This window comes from Nannobrachium achirus (assembly GCF_963921795.1).
Source record: "Nannobrachium achirus genome assembly, chromosome: 23".
NCBI lineage: Eukaryota > Metazoa > Chordata > Actinopteri > Myctophiformes > Myctophidae > Nannobrachium > Nannobrachium achirus.
The window spans coordinates 25015909-25035883 of NC_137830.1; the positions used below are offsets into that span (position 1 = coordinate 25015909).

The following is a 19975-nucleotide window of genomic DNA, read 5'->3' on the forward strand; positions in this document are numbered from 1 at the left end:
TCCTCCAAGCTCACATTGTTCTCCCTCTCCACAAGCTAACCTAATCAGTGGTGGAAAGTACATTTACTCAAGTACTATTACTTATACTCAATGCTTCTTTACTTAATGCTATATACACTCCACACATATTGTACTTTTACTCCTGGTTAGTAACTGGTTACTTGGCAGATGTATTAATACAAAACTTACATGAACCACTTACAGTATAAGCCCCATTTTATGCTTTGGCTAATCAATGATAGCCGATCTACAAGCTCACAACGCACTGCAATGCTATATTTGAAAAGATGAAATGGGACAAATATTGATTCCAATATCTTTTGTACTCCAGTACCTTTTACTCCAGTAAAATCTGTAAAACAGTATTTCTATATTGTGGTACTTTTACTTATGAAATCTGAAAATCGGAGTACTTTTACCACCACTGAACATGTTCTCAGATCAGCCTGTCAGCAAATATTCGGAGCCACTGGATAATTGTGTCTCTTTCCTGCGAGATACCATGTGATGAACTAATAAGGGAAGCATGAATGACCAGTGTTGCCAAACAAATGAAGGCACTATAAGTTGCACATATCCTCGTGCAACCTCTGCAGTGAACAATGCGGAAGGCAAAAAAGGGGAAAAAATATAACTGTGAAACTAACAGTTTATACTTTATTATGTTACTGTATAACATCTTCACAATACGTTCTCAGAGGGACGATCAAAAAGAACAAACAACAGAGAACAAAAGCCCAACCGTACACATAATTTAATTTTGCGTTTGGAATCCTTATACACATACTGAAACACACCCTTTGGAATGATTAACATTACCCACTCCTAGTTCCTGACATAATAGAATAATACATTAGATGTAACATCAATAAATTAAGTTGATTACTAGTATGGTCTTCAGTCTTACATAATACTTCATTTCTGTGTGATTTGATGGGAGCAAACAACCACAAGAGATGAAGACGGCGCTCCGTTCATGTTCTCATGTAGCTCAGAGGTTGATGAAATTAAAAATGGGAAAAACAGTGTGAGATAGTGACTCCATTTGTCAAGACTAATGTGATCACAGCCTGAAATAATCAAACATCCTGGAAATGTCCCCGACTAAACAGTGTAAACTGAAACCCGTAGAGGGGAGCAGCGGAGTCAACCTGACGTTACAACTGTGCAAAAATACCTCCCGTTTGCATCTGTACAATTCAGTTGCAACAATCATCCTGTCCCTCACATTGTATATACACAGAAACATACAGCAATACCACACACAAATGACAACGTGTCTTCTGTTTGTTTGTTTTTTCTTAAGCTGGAATTGCACTGGAATTCCTTGCCACAGACACAAATAATGCAATCTTTATCACAGGACGACAAAATAGAAAATAAAAATAAAACTTGAAAGGAGGACTTCTTTCTCCCACGTGGCCTCAGTCCATAAACTTGCGGTTCGGGTTGGCACCGAAGAGCGCCACCCGGACATCGGGCATCATCTGAGTACAGAGTTAATCAAGGGAATTAGAGACATGAGCTTTACTCGCATCACAGTGCATAATTTCAACATCAATCAAACTGCAATTCACCCTGTCTGAGCCATGAATGGGACTATCCTGTCCTCAGTCGTATAAAGCAGTGGTTCTCAAGCTTTGAAATTTGAAGTTCTCCCCTTAACTTAGACAGTGTAAAAATGGAACCAAATGGACCCGTTAAGATTCATTTGGATTCCATTTGTACACTGTCAAAGTTATAGACTTGTAAGGGTCAAATTTAGACCCCCATAAAGGAACCTAGAGAGTCCCTGAAATCCACTTTGAAAACCACTGGTGTAAAGTACAGTAACTAAGTACAACCAGTAAGACTCCCTAATCGTGAGATAAGCGACAGTCACGTCGCATACACAAACTTTAGAAGGCAAGCATAGCCAGTCAGGAGGGAATATGGGAAATGGGACAGATCCATGTTGATGACATGACTTTAGAGATACTGTGTACCGCTTTGCATGATTTTAGGCCAAACTCTGTAGGAGCAGTGTTCAAAAATGTGTTTTGCAAAAATCTCCCTTATCTCTCTCGGAGATAACAGTAGGGAGAAAAGTGTCGGACAGACGGGGAGACAGCCGGTGGAGCTTGTACAATTACTCAAGTACTGTACTCAATTCGGGTGCACACACCAAAATATGGTCGCCCACTGATAAACTCTATTGGTGCGCGGCTGACTAAAAACACAGCAAGCGCATTCTGTCCCAAAGCCAGTGCCGCCCCAATATAAATGCAAGGTCGGCGCGGCGCGCAGATATCCTCCACTGACATGAAATTGGGTATACATTTCGGCCATTTGAAAAACAGCGGATCTACAAGCTTGTACATCTTTTTCATGTAACCGAGTATTTCTACATTGCAGTATTGATACCTTTACTTGAGTAAGAAATGTGAGTACTCTTTCCAACACTGCTATCCTGTCCTCAATCATAGAACCTGAACTTTAACATCAGTATCTGCAATTATGAAGCTGATGTGTGACAAGCAAAAACAAACTTTCACGACTGAAAGTGTTTTTTTTTAATTCTTAAGTCCCAATCTGTGATTTGTGAAGAAATATAAACTTTAATCAAATCCAAGTTAAATTGATTTCAAGATTTAGCAGGTGCTCTTATAGTATCTACAGTATCTATAACATTTCCAGCCAGAGATCCAAAAGACAAAATTGGTGTCTCCCCAGGACCCAAACTTATGAAAATGAAATATGAACCCCTGGCTCCCCCTGGGTTAGTGTCGAAGTGTCCTTGAGCAAGACACTGAACCTTTTCAACCTCATCTTCATCTAATTGGTGCTCAATAATGTTCATCATAACAGCGTTACAACATTGCCTGAACCAATCAAACTGACTGATAATGAACTAATGAGAGGAGCGGCAAAGAATGTAGCTACGACGCAGCATGCGCACACAAACACAACACAAGCACCGTTGTTTTATGAAGTAGTGGAAACAGCATTGGTGCACAGCTCATGTGTTGCATTGTGACACACTGTGAGCTTGTGGATCTGCCGTTTTTGAAAATGTTTTTTTTTTTTTTTTTTTTTATATTTTGTCTAAAATAATGGCATGCCCAAAATAGGGAGGCCAGGTTGCAAACAGATTAAGTGTTTGTGGTCTTTATGAATATTGAACCGATGAAAAGTATTAACAAGAGATTGTGACTATAATAGCTACAATGGATCTATTGGAACACAGGTCCCATTTTCACTACTTTGGATCCCAGGCAAACGTCTCATCTCTCTTTTGGGTCTTGAGCTAAACAGTTTAGGAACCACTGATATAAAAGGTTTTCCACCCGACAGTAACTCTAACTAGCATCTACACTCTAGTGCAAGGGTCTTCAACAGGGGGTCCGGGACCCCTAGGGGTCCTCAGTTACTACAGGGGGTCCTCCAAATCTTTGAGTGATAGACCCCTTTTTTACATTAACCACTTGAACCCTAGTGTCCATATTCTGAGAACCTTGGTCAAAAATAGCAGATCTACTGTGCGGCGTTGTGAGCTAGATCGGCTATTTTTGGCAAAGAGCTTTGGTGTAGAGGGGGGGGAAAAAAAAAAAGAGTACTGACGGTTCAAGTGGTTAAATATCTGAAAACACAAATTGACATGAATCCAAAATACACTGAGGATAGTGCTGTCAAACAATGGAACTATGGAATCTATGAACAGGTTGTGGGGGTCCCTGCTTCATCTCTCTCTCAACCAAGGGGTCCTTGGCCTGAAAACGTTGAAAACCCCTGCTCTAGTGTAAAACCCCCCCATCCATCCATCCATTCTCCATGTGTTACCTGCTGAGCCATGAGGTCCAGTCTGCTCTCCAGGGTGTTGGCCACCTTGATCTTTCCATTGGCGTTGTAGATCTCAATGCCTCCAGAACTGAACACACAACATAACAACACACACAGACACCAACTCACTAACACACACTGCAATATTTTACTTTAACTCTGTGGTTCTCAAACCTTAAAAAAGAAAAGAAAAGAAATGCTGGGAAAATTGGAACATAAAACATTAATCTTGTACAGGGATCCCTGGCACAACATCTTTTCAGATGGGGGTCAGGGGTCAAATGGATATTCATTTGGGGATCCTTTGACATGAAATATTTTGAGAACCACTACACGTACAGACTCATAAGGGTCCATTTGACTCATTGAATCACTTAGCTGGGGACCCCCTAGAACCCCCTCAAGGACACCCGGGGGGGTCCCTTACCACACGTTGGGAACCACTACTTTAACCCAAAAAACAGGAGGCAGGTGAGGGAGATGTTTCCAGAGATATTATGGGATGCTTCTTACAGGTCTGGAGAGAGGTAGTTGTCCTGATCGATGCGCACCTCCAGGTTGTTCTTCACAGAGGCCTTGTAGATGGGAATGTTCTTCTGGATGGACGTCTGATGGCATAGCAGAGATATAAACATTTCAGTTTGACTGCATTTGTGTTGCATCAGATATACAGTACTTTATACCAGGGGTCTTCAAAAGAATTACCACCTTAGCTGAGAGAGAGATGCAGGGACCCCCAGTAAATATATTGCATACATTTGTCTTGCAGATTAAACCTTTTCAAAGGTTTCATAAACAGCTTCATTGCACATTGTGTTGTTTAAGGAGAATTCCGGCCTAGAACTTTTTCTTACCTTTAGTTGGTGTTATTCTCTCCCCAAAAGAATTATCCAGATCCAAAAAATAAAATAAAACAGGAAATTCTGTCCATTTGCCCAACCACAGCTCCAGCCTCCAGACCGGAGCGGTTGATTACAATGCAAATCCGCTTATTTCTATTGAGATACATTTTTTCAGTAGATATCTGTAGTACATAATGACTCTAGTCGATCCAGTCTCATTCCCACCCAATACTTAGTAAACTTGACGTTTGGCTCTGTAGTACTTGATCTGCTATTTTCCCCCCTCTTTCTTTGCCGAAAATAGCCGATCTACAAGCTTATATCTGGTATTTTGGGCGAACACCCCCCCCCCCCCCCCCCCCCCCAAAAGATACAAAAAAATAATAATAATAAGTTTCCATCACACACCGATTTGGCGGCCCCCCTATAGTAACTCTGGACCCCTAGGGGTGCCGGACCCGCTGTTTTATACAACAAAAAGAAGAAGTAGAAACTGCTCCATTACCTGTACCATCTGCACATCCTGTTTACGACAGCGAATGGTCACTTTGGGCTCCAGCAGCTGATAGAAGCCCTGATATGAAACACAGAGAGGGGTGAAACGGTTAATTGCACTTAATGGTTTTAATAGATTTAAAAACCTAAAATCTACAGATCTACAAGCACACAACGCCTCGCACCACGAGGCATTGTGTGCTTGTAGATCGACTGTTTTCACTAGTTTCGTTTTATATTAAAAAAAATAACTGATTTGGGGGGGGGGGGGGGGATTAGAAATTATTATAAATTAAAAAAATATTATTATAAAAAAAAAAAAAAATTTGCAGTCAAAATCAACACTGGCCCACAGACCTGTAAGAGCAGACCGTCCATCAGAGCAGGGTACCTCGCTGGATCCTTAGCCACGTTCGCTAGCCGCTGGCGCGCTTCGCTCAACAGTTCCTGAACGGGCAAAATCCATGCAGATTAGAGCAGCATTTAAACAGCACAGCTTGCATGTATATACAGCAGAGTAGTGGTCCTCAAGTGGGGTCCAGCGACCCCCAGGGGTCCTTGAGGTGGTCCAAGGGCGTCCACAGTGAAATGTGTTAGTATAGCATCAAAGTCGGTTTAGCCACTTTAACCCTGTTCATTGGCTATCTTACAAAGCCAAAAGTGCAGTAACTATGAATAGAAAAATCACTGATAAATGGGTTTAAAAGTGTCTCGACTGGTCAGCCAAATGAGATAAAAGTGATATTACACTAATTGTATATCTGTTCTTGAGGTAATGGTTTATCTACTAAAATCATGAATTTGACCTTTGGGAAACACAAATAAGTTGTTTTTCGCCCAAAAAAACATTACTACATTTTGGCTTTGTAGGGCAAGTATACTGTATGCTCATGGTGCATTGTGACATGTGAGCTTGTAGATCTGCCTGATTTCAAAACATCTTGAAAATATCTTCACAAGACAAATCTTGTGAAGATTTGTAACCAAATGTTTTCAAATGGGAGTCTGTGGCCATTCATTTGGGGGATCATGACATGAAAATGTTTGAGGACCACAGGCAGAGATTGCTAAGGTATGGACAAAACAACTTACAGAGATCATGTCATCCCGAGCCTTCAAGACCTTCAAGCGAGCCTGGTTCATCAGGTTAGACATCTGACTGTGGGTGGACACAGTTTAGGTTAAGTCAAGTCACCTTTATTTGTATAAAGCACATTCAAAAACAAAAGAAGTTGACCCAAAATGCTCTCCATTCAAAATAACACAAGATACAACATAGTAAAAGAAGCATAAAAGCAAGACCTCATACAAATACAGCAAGATTAAAACGACATAAAAGCAATACATTCAATGACCAGAGTAATAAGTTGATTGCCCTCAGACTGAGCTGAAGCCTGAAGGTAATGGAGAAGAGGTGGGTTTTTAAAGGGGATTAAAAAATGTCAATGGTGGAGCTGGACTTAAAGGACCACTTCACCTCTGGGACAACCAGTTCTTATTTTATTGTTGTTTGGGACACGATCAACACAATCCTGAGTTATTTTTTGTGTTCAATCTGTGTTTTTAGATATTTTAGTATTTCAGCATGCTACAACTGGTCATATGATGCATTTTGCATCATATGACCAGAAACCTGTATCTTCATAATTTGACTTTCTACGTTATGAGTGAGAGAGAATGGCTATTTTCTCTATTTTTGAGTGCGTCTGTGGGTTTTATAAATATTTGATCCATTGGTACACAGGTTCATTTGTCCAATCAGATCAAATTCCAGGTGCACACAGACTCACATTTTCTTCTGCTGCTCGATCTGTTTCTCTTTCTTCTCATAATACTCCATGATCTTCAGCCTCTGAGTCTGAACAAGACGACCTTTCTCAATGTTGAACTCTTCTTCTGCCTGCAGGGGGAGACAAAGTCACACAGAGCGAAAAGATCAGCTCCATCACTTCTAACTATGTAATGTCAGTTCGATTTGCACTACCCCTATTTGATACAATTTTTATCCCTGGGACCTCCCATTTCACCTTCCCTTGTTGCATGAACTGGCCAACAGAACTACACCATAAGAACATTGTACCTGCTGCTAATGTCTTTAATCTCACATGTTCTGTATACACCTGCATTATTCATTCAGTCAATATTTAGTACTCTCTGTAAAGTGTGTGTGTGTGTGTGTGTGTGTGTGTGTGTGTGTGTGTGTGTGTGTGTGTGTGTGTGTGTGTCTTTGATTAATTGACCAATGTTCTTTTTATTCTTCTTACCTCTCCTGCTCTATCCCAGTGGTTCTCAACCTTTTCAGGCTGTGACCCCCCAAAATAATCATATTTGAGTTGAGACATTACATTTATCGGTTCCACAGATAAATATTGTGAAAATAGGTGATCTAAAAGCACACAACGCAAGAAGTGTGCTTGTAGATTTTTGCCTCTTTGCTCTTTCTATTTGACCAATTTCTATTTGGCCAATGTTTGACCAGTATGTATAGTATAGTTTGTTAATTACTTTTGATAGAGTAATGGTCTTTTGTAGGAGCCAAAATATATATTCTCAGAACTTTTTATTTTTTTTTAGATATCTTTTGGGGCTTTTTGCCTTTATTCGATAGGACAGTAGACTGACAGGAGACGGGGAGAGAGATGGGGAGTGACACGCAGCGAAATCTAGTCGGGCTCGGGAATTGAACCAGCAACCCACTGCAGGCTACACAAAGTCTATATGGCATAAGCCCAGACCAGTAGGCCAGCGGACGCCCCATTCTTGGTACTTTTTGGACCTTATTTTCTATCAAGAAGTTCCCTGGTTTTATTTGGAAATCGTGTCAACCAGTTCTTGCTGAAGCTTAACCTTATAGCGCTACTTTTAAATAGTTTGTTTTATTGGGAATAAGAAGTCCTACAATATTTTTTTTCTTCTATTTTTAAGTATTAAAAAGGTCTTTAAAAGTCATCTGGGGAACCCCCCAACCAAAAAAAAATCATGTGGAGACACTCCTGGGGCTCCCGACCCACAGGTTGAGAACCACTGCTCTACCCTATATCTTTATCCTCTTGTCTCAAGAAACTACAAATAATGGAGCACTCGGGGTGAAAAAAGGTAGTTCTTCCTGACCTGCACTTAGTGTTGTCAGAATGACATCACTGAGTGGTCAGTGATAGAAAACTAGGCTTCCACAAGGAGATTTATTAGTGTATTACTACTGATGAAATGAAAGCGTGTTTTGTGTTCACTTCACACACGTGCGTGTTCATACCTTAGCATCGATCTCCTCTGCCTTCTCATTGGCCTCCTGCTCAATGAAGGCCATCATGTGCTTGATCTGTATGAGCCGGAAACAACATTGTGGATCAGAACCAGATTAGGGCATCCATCAAACAGCACACTTTTATCATGTGCTGTGAAGAAATAACTGACACATTTAAACATTTAATAATTCCTTTAAATGATATATAGTGGACATAACTGACCTACAAGCTTACAACACGTAACTGTAAGCTTGTAGATCATCTGCTATTTCTGAAAAATGTTTTTGAAAGATTTTGAACATGGAAACAATGATGAGGATTATGCACAAATAATTGTGATTATCTCAAATAATTGTGATTAGTCGATTATGTAATAATTGAGACAGGCCTACAGTAAGTATGTGTGCTGTGATTTTCCTTAAACAAGGATAGAAACTATGACTAACTGTCGGCAGTTACTTTTAAATGAGAGCGCAGAATATTGATTTCACATAGACACGCCACAAATTAGTTTCTGTCCTGGCTGCTTTTGTCACGGAGGTGTGGAATTCTCATACCTACAGTACTGCAGTGTGTTCTGTCTGCCCTGTTATGAGCACTAGAACTATATTCATGTTCTGTATATGATTTCGTTCTTTTGTCTGCAACAATTAGGGCTGTCACAATTTTGACATTTTAAAGTTGTACCATGTAACTTTTTTTATAAAACAAATCTTAAAATGGTCCTAGCTGTTAAATCGCTAAAGTTTTAGAACCCCCACTCCGTTATTTTCAGCTTCTAAAGCCTTCTCTTTATATGTTTTCTATGATCCCTGCCCGGGACCGGTTTTCGCGCAAAAATTGCGTCGTCACACTACCGGCCAATCACAGCGAGGGTTATACACTGCCGGCCAATCACAGCGCAGAACATACACTGCCGGGCTCTCTGGTGGGTTTAGGAAACACGCCTTCAGGAAGTACACTGCAGTGTTTACACTGGAGGAGTCTAGCATGTAACTCTCCAACCGCTGCTCGTAGAAGGACACGGGAGACCTCATTGAAAGCGTCTCGGCGAGGCGAGGCGGACGCGGTGGTCTGACGGCCCGGTCCGCGAGCGAAAAACGGACGAAAAAAGCAAACGCGACCGCGGTTTGCTATACTGCTACAGACCACCAGTTGAGCAACTTACACAGTATAGCTTTAAATGACGATTAATTGTCACTCAAATAATTGCGATTAACAATTTAATTGTGTTTTTGTCGTTGACAATTACATTTCTGTTCGGCTTTTAGGCTTTGAAGTTGCACATGGTAGATATGACACATAACCTAAATATACAAAGAAATTACTGACGTATTTGACAAATTTATACTTAAAAAAGAACATTGGTAATAGAAATAGCCAATCTACAAGCTCACAACGCGCCGCAACGCGTTGTTAGTTTGTAGATCTGCTATATGGAAAAAAGATATATGAATCTTAAAAAAGATATATGAACATTTTCCAACATGGAAACGATTATGACGATTATTAAAAATAATGTCAATTATGTAATAATTGTGACAGCCCTAGCAACAATGATCATTCACTACACTAACATCCTTTGCGCAATTATCAGGCTTACTTAAATTCTCGACACTTCAATACTTTTTCTAATACTTATAGTACCTTATTTGTATTATAACTTCTTGTTATTATGTTGGACATTGCTAGCAGAGTGCAACATGGGCAAATTAAGTCTTTCAAAGACATACAACAAGCTATGGATGAGCAGTGAAGCTGCAATTATTTAATATTTTCTTTTTGATTATTCTATCGGCTACTTTTTCTATTAATCAAATAATTGAGAAGCACATTTTTCTAAAATATGTTTTTTTTTATGTCAATGAATCACGTAAAACCTATTTTATACTTAAGTCAGACTTCATCCTCCCACACAATGGTCCGCAAAATAGTTAAAATAGCTGATCTACAAGGTCACAACGCGTGGCATTGCGACACGTTGTGAACTTGTAGATCATCAGTATTAACAACTAAACATTTTTTCACACATTTTTTTTATATCAATCAATTAATAATAGAATATGTTATTAAACTATGGATTATTGGTTGATTTTGATTTTTGCACCCCTAATGAGCAGAAAAGATTACTACTGCAGCTGCTTGACAAAATGTATCATGTATTTACACTTCGCAGACTGTGAGGTTTCACACTGAAGGAATGACTCACGATACTAGATGGTTCATTCCATAGTTCCTCATCAGTGATCACCAGGCGCCCCCCATGGGTGCATCATGTGACTATGTGTCAAATTCTAGTGCGTGCTTTTTTACTCTACTTTAAAATACATACAGCAATCCTGGCTAACAGAGTACAACGTTTTATTGTAATGTTGATAACCTCAAGGCAACGTCAACATAAACCGGTTGGCTTATAATGCTCTCTATTCTTTATTTAAATAGCAGCCCACTGTTAGCTGTCTCAATGTCACCCTCCTTGACATTATTTTGAAAATAATCCAGAAACGCGGTGCACATTCATAACCATATATGAACAGTAATATTCAGGTGAAGTAAGCAGATGAAGTATAGGATCATTTTTGAAGGTTAAAATTGATGTTACCTGCTTCTGCACGTCGGCATCGCTGAGGGCCATGGCTGCAGCTGTCAAACCACATTAAACGCATCAATTATCTATTCGGTGTCAAACGCACAAGACAAACAAAAGACACGCATTTTTTTAACAGCGTAATGTTTATTTAAATGCATATTTACCTGAGGTTAAAAGACGTAATGGATGTATGAATCAAATAAAGGCTGGCTGCAGTGCAGTCGTGACTGTGTCTGCTAAAGATGTCTCCTGTAGTGGATCAGCTGATCCTCCTGTCACGTGATGTTTTCTTCCGGTGATCCAGCCAATAACGTGCGAGAACATGGACGCGACAAACTGACGCGTAGTGGTGACATTTAAATGTATTATTCATTAAATTAAATACATTGTGATATTGCTATTAAAAGTAAAAACAGCTAAAACGTGATTCACTTGTAAGTGGATCATGCATCATTCAAAATGCGGTGAGACTTTCGATTCAAGTTTTTTTTTTCTGTAACCATGCATGGTTTATTGAGAGATTCGTGTGTGTGTGTGTGTGTGTGTGTGTGTGTGTGTGTGTGTGTGCGCGCGTGTGCGCGTGCGTGCGTGCGTGCATAGCATACTAGTATGCATACATAGGCCTATGTATGCATTAGCTAAGGTAACCCCCCTGCACAAAAAAGGCAGTAAACTTGACCCTGGCAACTACAGGCCAATCTCAATCCTTAGTTCCATTTCTAAGGTAATGGAAAAAATTGTCTATGAACAGGTGGCTAAATATCTTGAAGAGAATAAACTGATCTACGAGTTCCAGTCTAGCTTCAGAGTCCCATTCCACAGATACATGCCTCATCTATTTGAATGATTACATCAAACGTGAAATTCACGATGGCAAATATTGCGGCATGGTCATGCTGGACCTCCAGAAGGCATTTGACACCGTCGATCATTCTATTCTGATTGAAAAACTCAAAGCTATTGGTCTTGATAGCACAGCAGTGAGATGGATGCACTCTTACTTGGTGGGGAGGGAACAGATGGTGGAAGTCAACGGAACCCTGTCCCCCCCCTCCCAGTAAACTGTGGAGTACCTCAAGGGAGTATACTAGGACCACTGTTGTTCTTAATATACGTAAACGACATGTCATCTGCTTGTGACTGCAATCTGTTTCTGTTCGCGGACGACTCGGCTCTCCTAGTCTCAGGCAGAGACATATCGCAGGTTGAAAAGGCCCTTAACTGTGAACTTAATAAGATCTGCACCTGGCTCAATGACAACAGACTATCAATTCACCTAGGCAAAACTGAATGTATCCTCTTTGGATCTAGTCAGAAACTTAGCCTAGTTGAGAACTTCACAATTAAAGTAGGTGACACTGTGATAGAAAGAAAAAACTACATCTGCTACCTGGGTTGCATCCTGGAGGCTAACCTATCCAGTGAAAAAATGACCACCAAGGTAATCAATAAAGTCAACCAACGAATTTGCTTCTTGCAAAGGGTTGCCCCGCTGATCAATATTAAATCCCGAAAGACACTAGGAGGTGCTCTTATTGGGCCCCTCATTGGGTGCGTTTATATGCACAAATGTATTCCACTTATATTCGGAATGACTGCTCATTCAGAATAGAAATGCTCATATAAACGTTTAGGAATGGCCATTCCGGTCTGACCCGAATGAATTTTCATTCTGGTCTGAAGAGGTGGTTTATGCCGTTTCAATCGGGATACATTTGTCATATAAACGCTACATTCGGAATGAACTGCTGTCTGAACTGCCCCTCCCCCCTCCCCTCCCCTTCTCCGACCTGAAGTAGGCCTACTTTGCGCATGCCCAAAGTTCTATTCCGAATGAATCCTTTGGTCATGTAAACGACAGTGGAATGAGGGATACTTGTATTCAGGTCCCATGTAAACGTTTGGGTATGAAGCTCTATTCGGAATAAGTTCATTCTGAATGCCATTCTGAATGTGCATATAAATGCACCCATTGTCTGGTATCGCGACGCCCCAGCTGCCTTAAAGTTAAAGCTCCAAACAGCCCAAAACAAACTAATTAGGGTTGTGCTTGGTCTCCCTCCTCAGACCCACCTTACCGATCATCACCACGAAAGCGTGGGATGGCTCAAAGTAGCTGACAGAGTACAGCATCTTGCAATGGGCCTGGTGTACAAGATACACTACACCTCCAAGATTCCCATGTACCTGACAAACTACCGTATTTTCCGGACTATAAGGCGCACTTAAAAGCCTTTAATTTTCTCAAAAAACTACAGTGCGCCTTATAGTCCAGTGCGCCTTATATATGGATCATTCATTGACATTGACATTCCCTTTAGCACAGCTCCATCTGTTTGATGCATAACGCAACGGTAGTGTCTATTATGTGCGCCTTATAGTCAGGTGCGCCTTATATATGAAAACAGTTTGAAAATAGACCATTCATTGACAGTGCGCCTTATAGTTAGGTGCGCCTTATAGTCCAGAAAATACTGTACTTCTTAAAGGTCAAGGATGTTCACAATCACAACACCAGAGGCAGCTCCACTAATCATCATCAACGTAGATTTAACACTAAACAAGGCTCTAACTCGTTCTCCTGCTACACCATCAACATGTGGAACGCCCTTCCACAAGCCCTAAAGGAGAGCAAATCCCTAGCCTCCTTCAAAATTGGTATGAAAAGTCACCTTCAGACAGCTGCTACCCGTGACTTGTAAATAGACTAAGCCCCCATGCTCCCTGATAGTAAAATATGTTATTGTTGTTTAACATGGTATAGATATCATTCTCAGTGTTAAAAGTCAATGCCATGATGTTTTGATCTGATAACTAATGCACGAGACGAGAATCTGCCCCACTCCAGGGACAGAAAGATTGACCAGCGAAATGTCAAAGTGTCCAGGACACGGGATAATGGAAAGCCAAAACATTCTACATCCTTGGCTTCTGAGTCCATGAGACTCAGTCACAACAACATCCCATCCATGTCATGTTTAACTTTGTCCAATCAGAATGTGACTAATGTATTCTGTAAATCCATATATCTGTGAAATCATTATGCTTGTCACTCAGAGAGAAGCAAAGATGGGTGATTTTGCTCTACTGTACTGTACTTGTACAGTACTTTGAACTCTGACTAAACTTCAACACAAAAACGCATATTCACTGGTGTGGACTCATTTCTTGTGTGGAGTACGTTATTATGGTTGGGAAAAACTGTTCATCAATATGGAATATGATCCAAAATTCCATCAATGGTCCATTCGATTGCCGGATTAGCTCCGAGGAGATATTGGTCTCTTCCGCTGCTAGAACCAGTTAACAACCAGCCGGGGATATTATCAGACGTTTCCCCTGACTCCCACGGAAAGGACTATCTCCCACACGTTTTTTCCTCCTGCGCGAGGAGAAATTACCTTGGGACGCCCCGAGCACAGGGAGGCAGAAAACACCTGCCGAAATCTAAACAACCTTTTTACAAACGGAACAATTCCACCATTTTTGAGCTTGAAGCCTCTCTCCAAAGCTTGGAGAATGAACTGATAACAGCCGTAACGGCTAAGATAGACGATGAGGAAATGAAACAGTTGTTTCTAGGTGCCCCACAATTGCACCATTTTTGCCCATATGGAGAAAGGAATTCGGATATGATGACTCTCTCCCACATCAACATATCGATAAGATCTCACAACGGTCTGAAGAAAGACGAAATGGAGGCGGCCAGGGTTGGCTCTGGCACAGCGTTCCACACCAGGGACCGGACACAGACAGTTTCTCTCACAGAGACTTGAGAGGCGGGCTTCATTCTCACACACTGTCCTAATTCAACAGAACCCAGGTCATACGTTTATACCTGCTGTCTTAAGAGTCTAGCTAGCTCTTAACACAGCTGCATTTTTATTGTTTAATGTTTTGTAGTCTATTGTTTTATCGCTTTTCGTTGCACGTTTGAGTAACAGAATAGGGACTGCGGTTTCCTGTTCTGAGGACATAGCAGACTGTTGGTCACAGATTCATGCTTGTCCATATTATTAGTTGGTGTTATTTAGCACGAGACTCCAGTTTAGTGTTGCCAGGACGAAAGTTATTTCTGTCCTGAAGGAAATCTTTACACGATTTTGTTTAGTGTACCCAGAACAAAAGCAATTGTTCTGAAGGGAGAATCTCTTGGCCAGTGCATAACCCAGCCACTTAACCACATAACAAATCGCGTGGTTATTTTATTAATAATAGCTGTTTCCAGCTACTTAATCACATAAGAAATAGCGTGGTTATTTTAATTGGTAGATTTCCTTTATGTTCCAGAACAGAACGTTCTGACGGAAATCTTCATGCTTTACGCTTACACGTCTTTGTTTTCGTCTCAGTCTTATCTTATTTTATTTTATTTTATTTCCGTCTCAGGCGACTCTGAGATGTTGAATACAGGAGCTTTTTATCTCAGCGCTCCTAAGAACATTTTTAAGAAACATGACCATTCAAGCTAAAAAAGCCCCCTGCTCCGAGAAGCAGTGTTTTTATCGTGTAAAACCTGGACCCACACGGATGAAAGGTTACAATCTAAACCCAGAACCTCTTTTTAACCCGGACCTCAAGTCATTCTGGAAGATCATCGGGGACTCCCAGTTATCAACACTGCCTAAAACTTTTCCTGGAACATGTCAATGGATATGTGCGGAGCTGTGGAGAAATCGGACATTATTTGCCACTGGATGTTCGAACCTCATCAGGAAGGAACAGAGGACGCAAGCAATGTTTTCAAGATGCTGAAGGGCTTGACAGAGCCCCCCCCCCCCCCTCCCCAGCCGAACCTGGCTGGCCTTTCACTCACAACGCGATGGGACGCGTTGTGAGCTTGTAGATCTGCTACGTGACTTTCATGGATTACAATGTCCCGAAAAGAACAAACACTCTTGACCCTTGGGACGCCCCGAGATAATGGTACTATATATTTTGTTTACTTTTGACTAAGAACGACTTCTGGAAAGAAAAAAAAAGAAAAATCAAGTTCTGACTGACAAACCCATCTGTTAAATGTTTTTGATATATTGTCTGTCTAATCATCTCTAATCCAATTTTCCTCCCCTGGTTACATTTCGGTTTGTCTATTATGAAAGCAGGAAAATCAAACCAAGTATAAAGTGAGCGGTGCTTATGCTGCTTGCTTGCTCAATGCCTGCTGCTCGCGTGAGCTGCTTACGCTGCTTATAGGCTGGCACGGCCTATGTGTTATTTTATTGTTTTATTTTGAAAAAAACTATGAGGGGATTGCTGGAATTGTTTTTTATTTCATTTTTCTTATTTTTACCTTGAGAGGCCACGAGCCGATTCAGTTTCTGTGTGACCTTGCTCTCTCTTTCTCTCTCAAAAATGGGTTTCATTCGCTCTTGTTCTGTATAATCTACTGTTTACATTCTAATACAGGGCTTGATAACAATGTGCTGGGGTTATATTTGAATCTGTCTTGGGTTTTTCTCCCTCTGTATTGTGTTCTAACTCACTTGCCTGGTTTGCAAAACTAGGAATTATTTACACATATGACTGTCTCTCCCTCTCTCTCTCAAAGGGGATCTCATTCACTCTTGTTATGACTGCACTCGTACTCAATAACAACCAACGCTTGGGTTTATTTGAATGTTTATATATGATGCCCCTAACGTCTTAATAATTTTTTTTCTCCCTAATGTATTAATTCTTTTTCACCAATGTGGTAGGGATTATTTTTACTTTATTTATTTCATTTTAGGGGACAGGACGTACTCGACCTGGATAGACAGGTATCGTGGAAGGAACTCCACTAACTCGCTAACCAACTTGACTGACACTCAACTTGACGGACTGACGGTTTTATTTCAATTTTATTTTAACCAGTTTAATTTCATGACTGTTTATTTTATTTTAACCCATTTTCTCCTGTCCTCCTGTTTTGTCGTGAAAAACACCATATCCTGAAAACCGTTCCTCTTGCAGAGAACGTGTAAACAACTGACTTGTTTTCATTCCTTCCTAAAACTACTGATAGTACATGTCTGCTAGAAGACAGGCCTTCAAGGTCAGAGGTTCTGTGTGTGTGAGATTTATTATTTAGTAATCCTGTTCTTTTAAAAAAACACATTTTAGGGACAGGTACCAAAACGTTTACTTTCACCAATATTTGCCAAAATCCATCTTTAACACATAAACTGCAGTATGGGTTAAGGATGGAAGAGGCCTAGCCCTGCTTTACTCAACCTTTAATTTCTCATGTTGGTTTATTTTTGGTAATACTTTATCCTCTTTACTTGAGTAAAAGCAGGCTGAGACGGTTCCAAAAACAATTTAGATGGCTGGGCCTCATTCAAACCTTTTCAGTCAAATTCCACAATTATTACAACCCTACTGGGCTTATACGGGATTACACATTATGGAAAAAAAAATGACATTATGATTATGTTATGTATTTTTATTATTATTATTTTACTTCTTTAAAGTCTCTCTCTCTGGGACACTTTCAGTAGAGAGCCTTTCAGCAGGCCTCGCTAACTATTGTTTTGGGAAAACCTTATCTTGTTATGATACACTTCCCCCCTCACAGGCCTGGAAGCTCACTCTAACTCTGACAGTGAGCAGAGTCATTGTCCTTTACTGTACCTCGGTACCCTACTGTACCTCGGTACCATCTGTTTCTCATTTAACCATATTTTAACAAATTATCCTCCAAACAAAACAATTTTTGTCACACCCAATATTTTTGGCCGTGGCAAACGGGAGGGAATGTGTTTGGAGAATTAATATTTCTGTTTGGAGAATTAATATTTAGAATTAATATTTTTTCATTTTAATGTATTTCTTTCATATTTTCATATTTTCTGAATTCATATTCCATTTTCTGATTTCATATTTACATATTTCATTTTGTTTTCATCTCATTTTATTTCAGAATATATATATATTTCATTTTTGCTTAACCGTGTTTAAATCTGTTTCCCCCTAACAGAACAAACTACAAACTTATTACAATTAGACACAAATCGTGTCCTTGGGTGATGTATATCTAAAACAAATCAAACATGTCTATACATAAATACACACAATGGTCTTAACTTCCAAGTAATTCTGATGTTTACTTTATTTTTCAGATTAATTGACTTATCTATTGACAGACGGTCCATATCTCTTCCCATGATCTGTGAGGGAGGATAATTTTTCGTGAGTACGAGGATTCAAGTCACATGAGTTCCTATATCATTTTTGTTAATATTTACAGTTGTCTTGTCCCAACATACAACTCTCTTCTTTTGATAAGATCTCATAGCCTCGTCCTGGAAATGTTAAATACTGTGTATAAAACCTTACTGAAATGATGAGGACAGAGGTCCTATACCTTACTGTTGTGGAGTCAAAAAAGGTCCACCCTGGCTGGGACATATCGCGAAGGTCATAGGTCAAGCAAGGGAATGGACCATGACGCTCCACCACACTAATCAAATTTTCAAAATTCTACATTCGTCAATCTCAGGTGAAGCGACTTCACCAAACAAATTAAAAACGTCAAAAAATATATATATATATATTCTCTTTCATTAAATGCACTCTCTGTAGTGCACCCCACCATCAACCCAGGTGAGGCTGTGAAGAAACTTTGGAAAGATTCTAAATTTAGTGATAAAGTTTGTCATGGTGCGACAGGACAATGTTTGTTATTGATGGATCAAAGGTTTCCTTTTTCTATCAATATATTTTAAGGAACGTGTGATTGTCTCCTCACACTCATAAAAATATTCTAACTCATGTTATCTAAACTTAAACAGGCCCCAAATTAAACAGGCCTTATTTGAGAAAATATCCTTGGTTTAATCTCAGACTGCCCTTTGACGCACTCCCCCTAATGATTCCAAATTATACAGTCCTTAAAAGACTTAAATACCTTTGGAAATATACAGTTCTTTTGACTCTCCTCTTTAAAAAACTTAAAGCTATCGAAATGTTTTGACTTAAATTGTTCAATTATTATGTTCCGTTTCAAATACCTTAAAAAAAAGTTTAACCCATGTTTTCTTCCCTTGTTGTTTATGCTGCCTTGATATTTAACACTTCAAATGCTATCTCAGGAGGGAATTGATAGTAAAATATGTTATTGTTGTTTAACATGGTATAGATATCATTCTCAGTGTTAAAAGTCAATGCCATGATGTTTTGATCTGATAACTAATGCACGAGACGAGAATCTGCCCCACTCCAGGGACAGAAAGATTGACCAGCGAAATGTCAAAGTGTCCAGGACACGGGATAATGGAAAGCCAAAACATTCTACATCCTTGGCTTCTGAGTCCATGAGACTCAGTCACAACAACATCCCATCCATGTCATGTTTAACTTTGTCCAATCAGAATGTGACTAATGTATTCTGTAAATCCATATATCTGTGAAATCATTATGCTTGTCACTCAGAGAGAAGCAAAGATGGGTGATTTTGCTCTACTGTACTGTACTTGTACAGTACTTTGAACTCTGACTAAACTTCAACACAAAAACGCATATTCACTGGTGTGGACTCATTTCTTGTGTGGAGTACGTTATTATGGTTGGGAAAAACTGTTCATCAATATGGAATATGATCCAAAATTCCATCACTCCCCCCCCCCCCCCTTTTTCTCTTTTTTTGTTTTTGATGTTATGCTTTTGAAACTGATATTATCCTAGATAAAGTACTATGTTCTATCCGTCTGTCTTTCAATGTTATATGAGATACTTAAAGTGTGGTTCCTGTGGAAATAAGCCTCGGCTTTCTAGGATCTCCTTTTAGTTGACCTTGTACCAGTGATTTGTACTGTCATGAAACTGTACTTTTTTCTATTGCAAACTTCTAATAAATTCTTCAATCAATCAATATATACCGGTAGACATATTTATAGCCTCGGCCGCACAGATCCATCTACAAATAATGAATATTGAGGAAAAGTTAATTATTTTCCGTATCACACTTTCATATATTCTAGATACATTGCGCATGCAATGAA

At 39.8% G+C, this 19975-nt stretch overlaps 1 protein-coding gene across 1 annotated transcript; it reads right to left on the bottom strand.

Moving 5' to 3' along the window:
* Nucleotides 1-656: 656 nt before the first annotated feature.
* Nucleotides 657-11181, bottom strand: atp6v1e1b (ATPase H+ transporting V1 subunit E1b). Its single transcript, XM_080753946.1, has 10 exons — nt 11156-11181; nt 11004-11044; nt 8410-8475; nt 6947-7056; nt 6249-6315; nt 5514-5603; nt 5167-5235; nt 4333-4427; nt 3820-3907; nt 657-1487 (listed from the first exon to the last, which is right to left on the bottom strand). Exons 2-10 carry the CDS (start codon nt 11034-11036, stop codon nt 1425-1427), a joined length of 681 nt encoding a protein of 226 aa, XP_080610072.1. The 5' UTR covers nt 11037-11044; nt 11156-11181; the 3' UTR covers nt 657-1424.
* Between the last annotated feature and the right edge of the window lie 8794 nt (nt 11182-19975).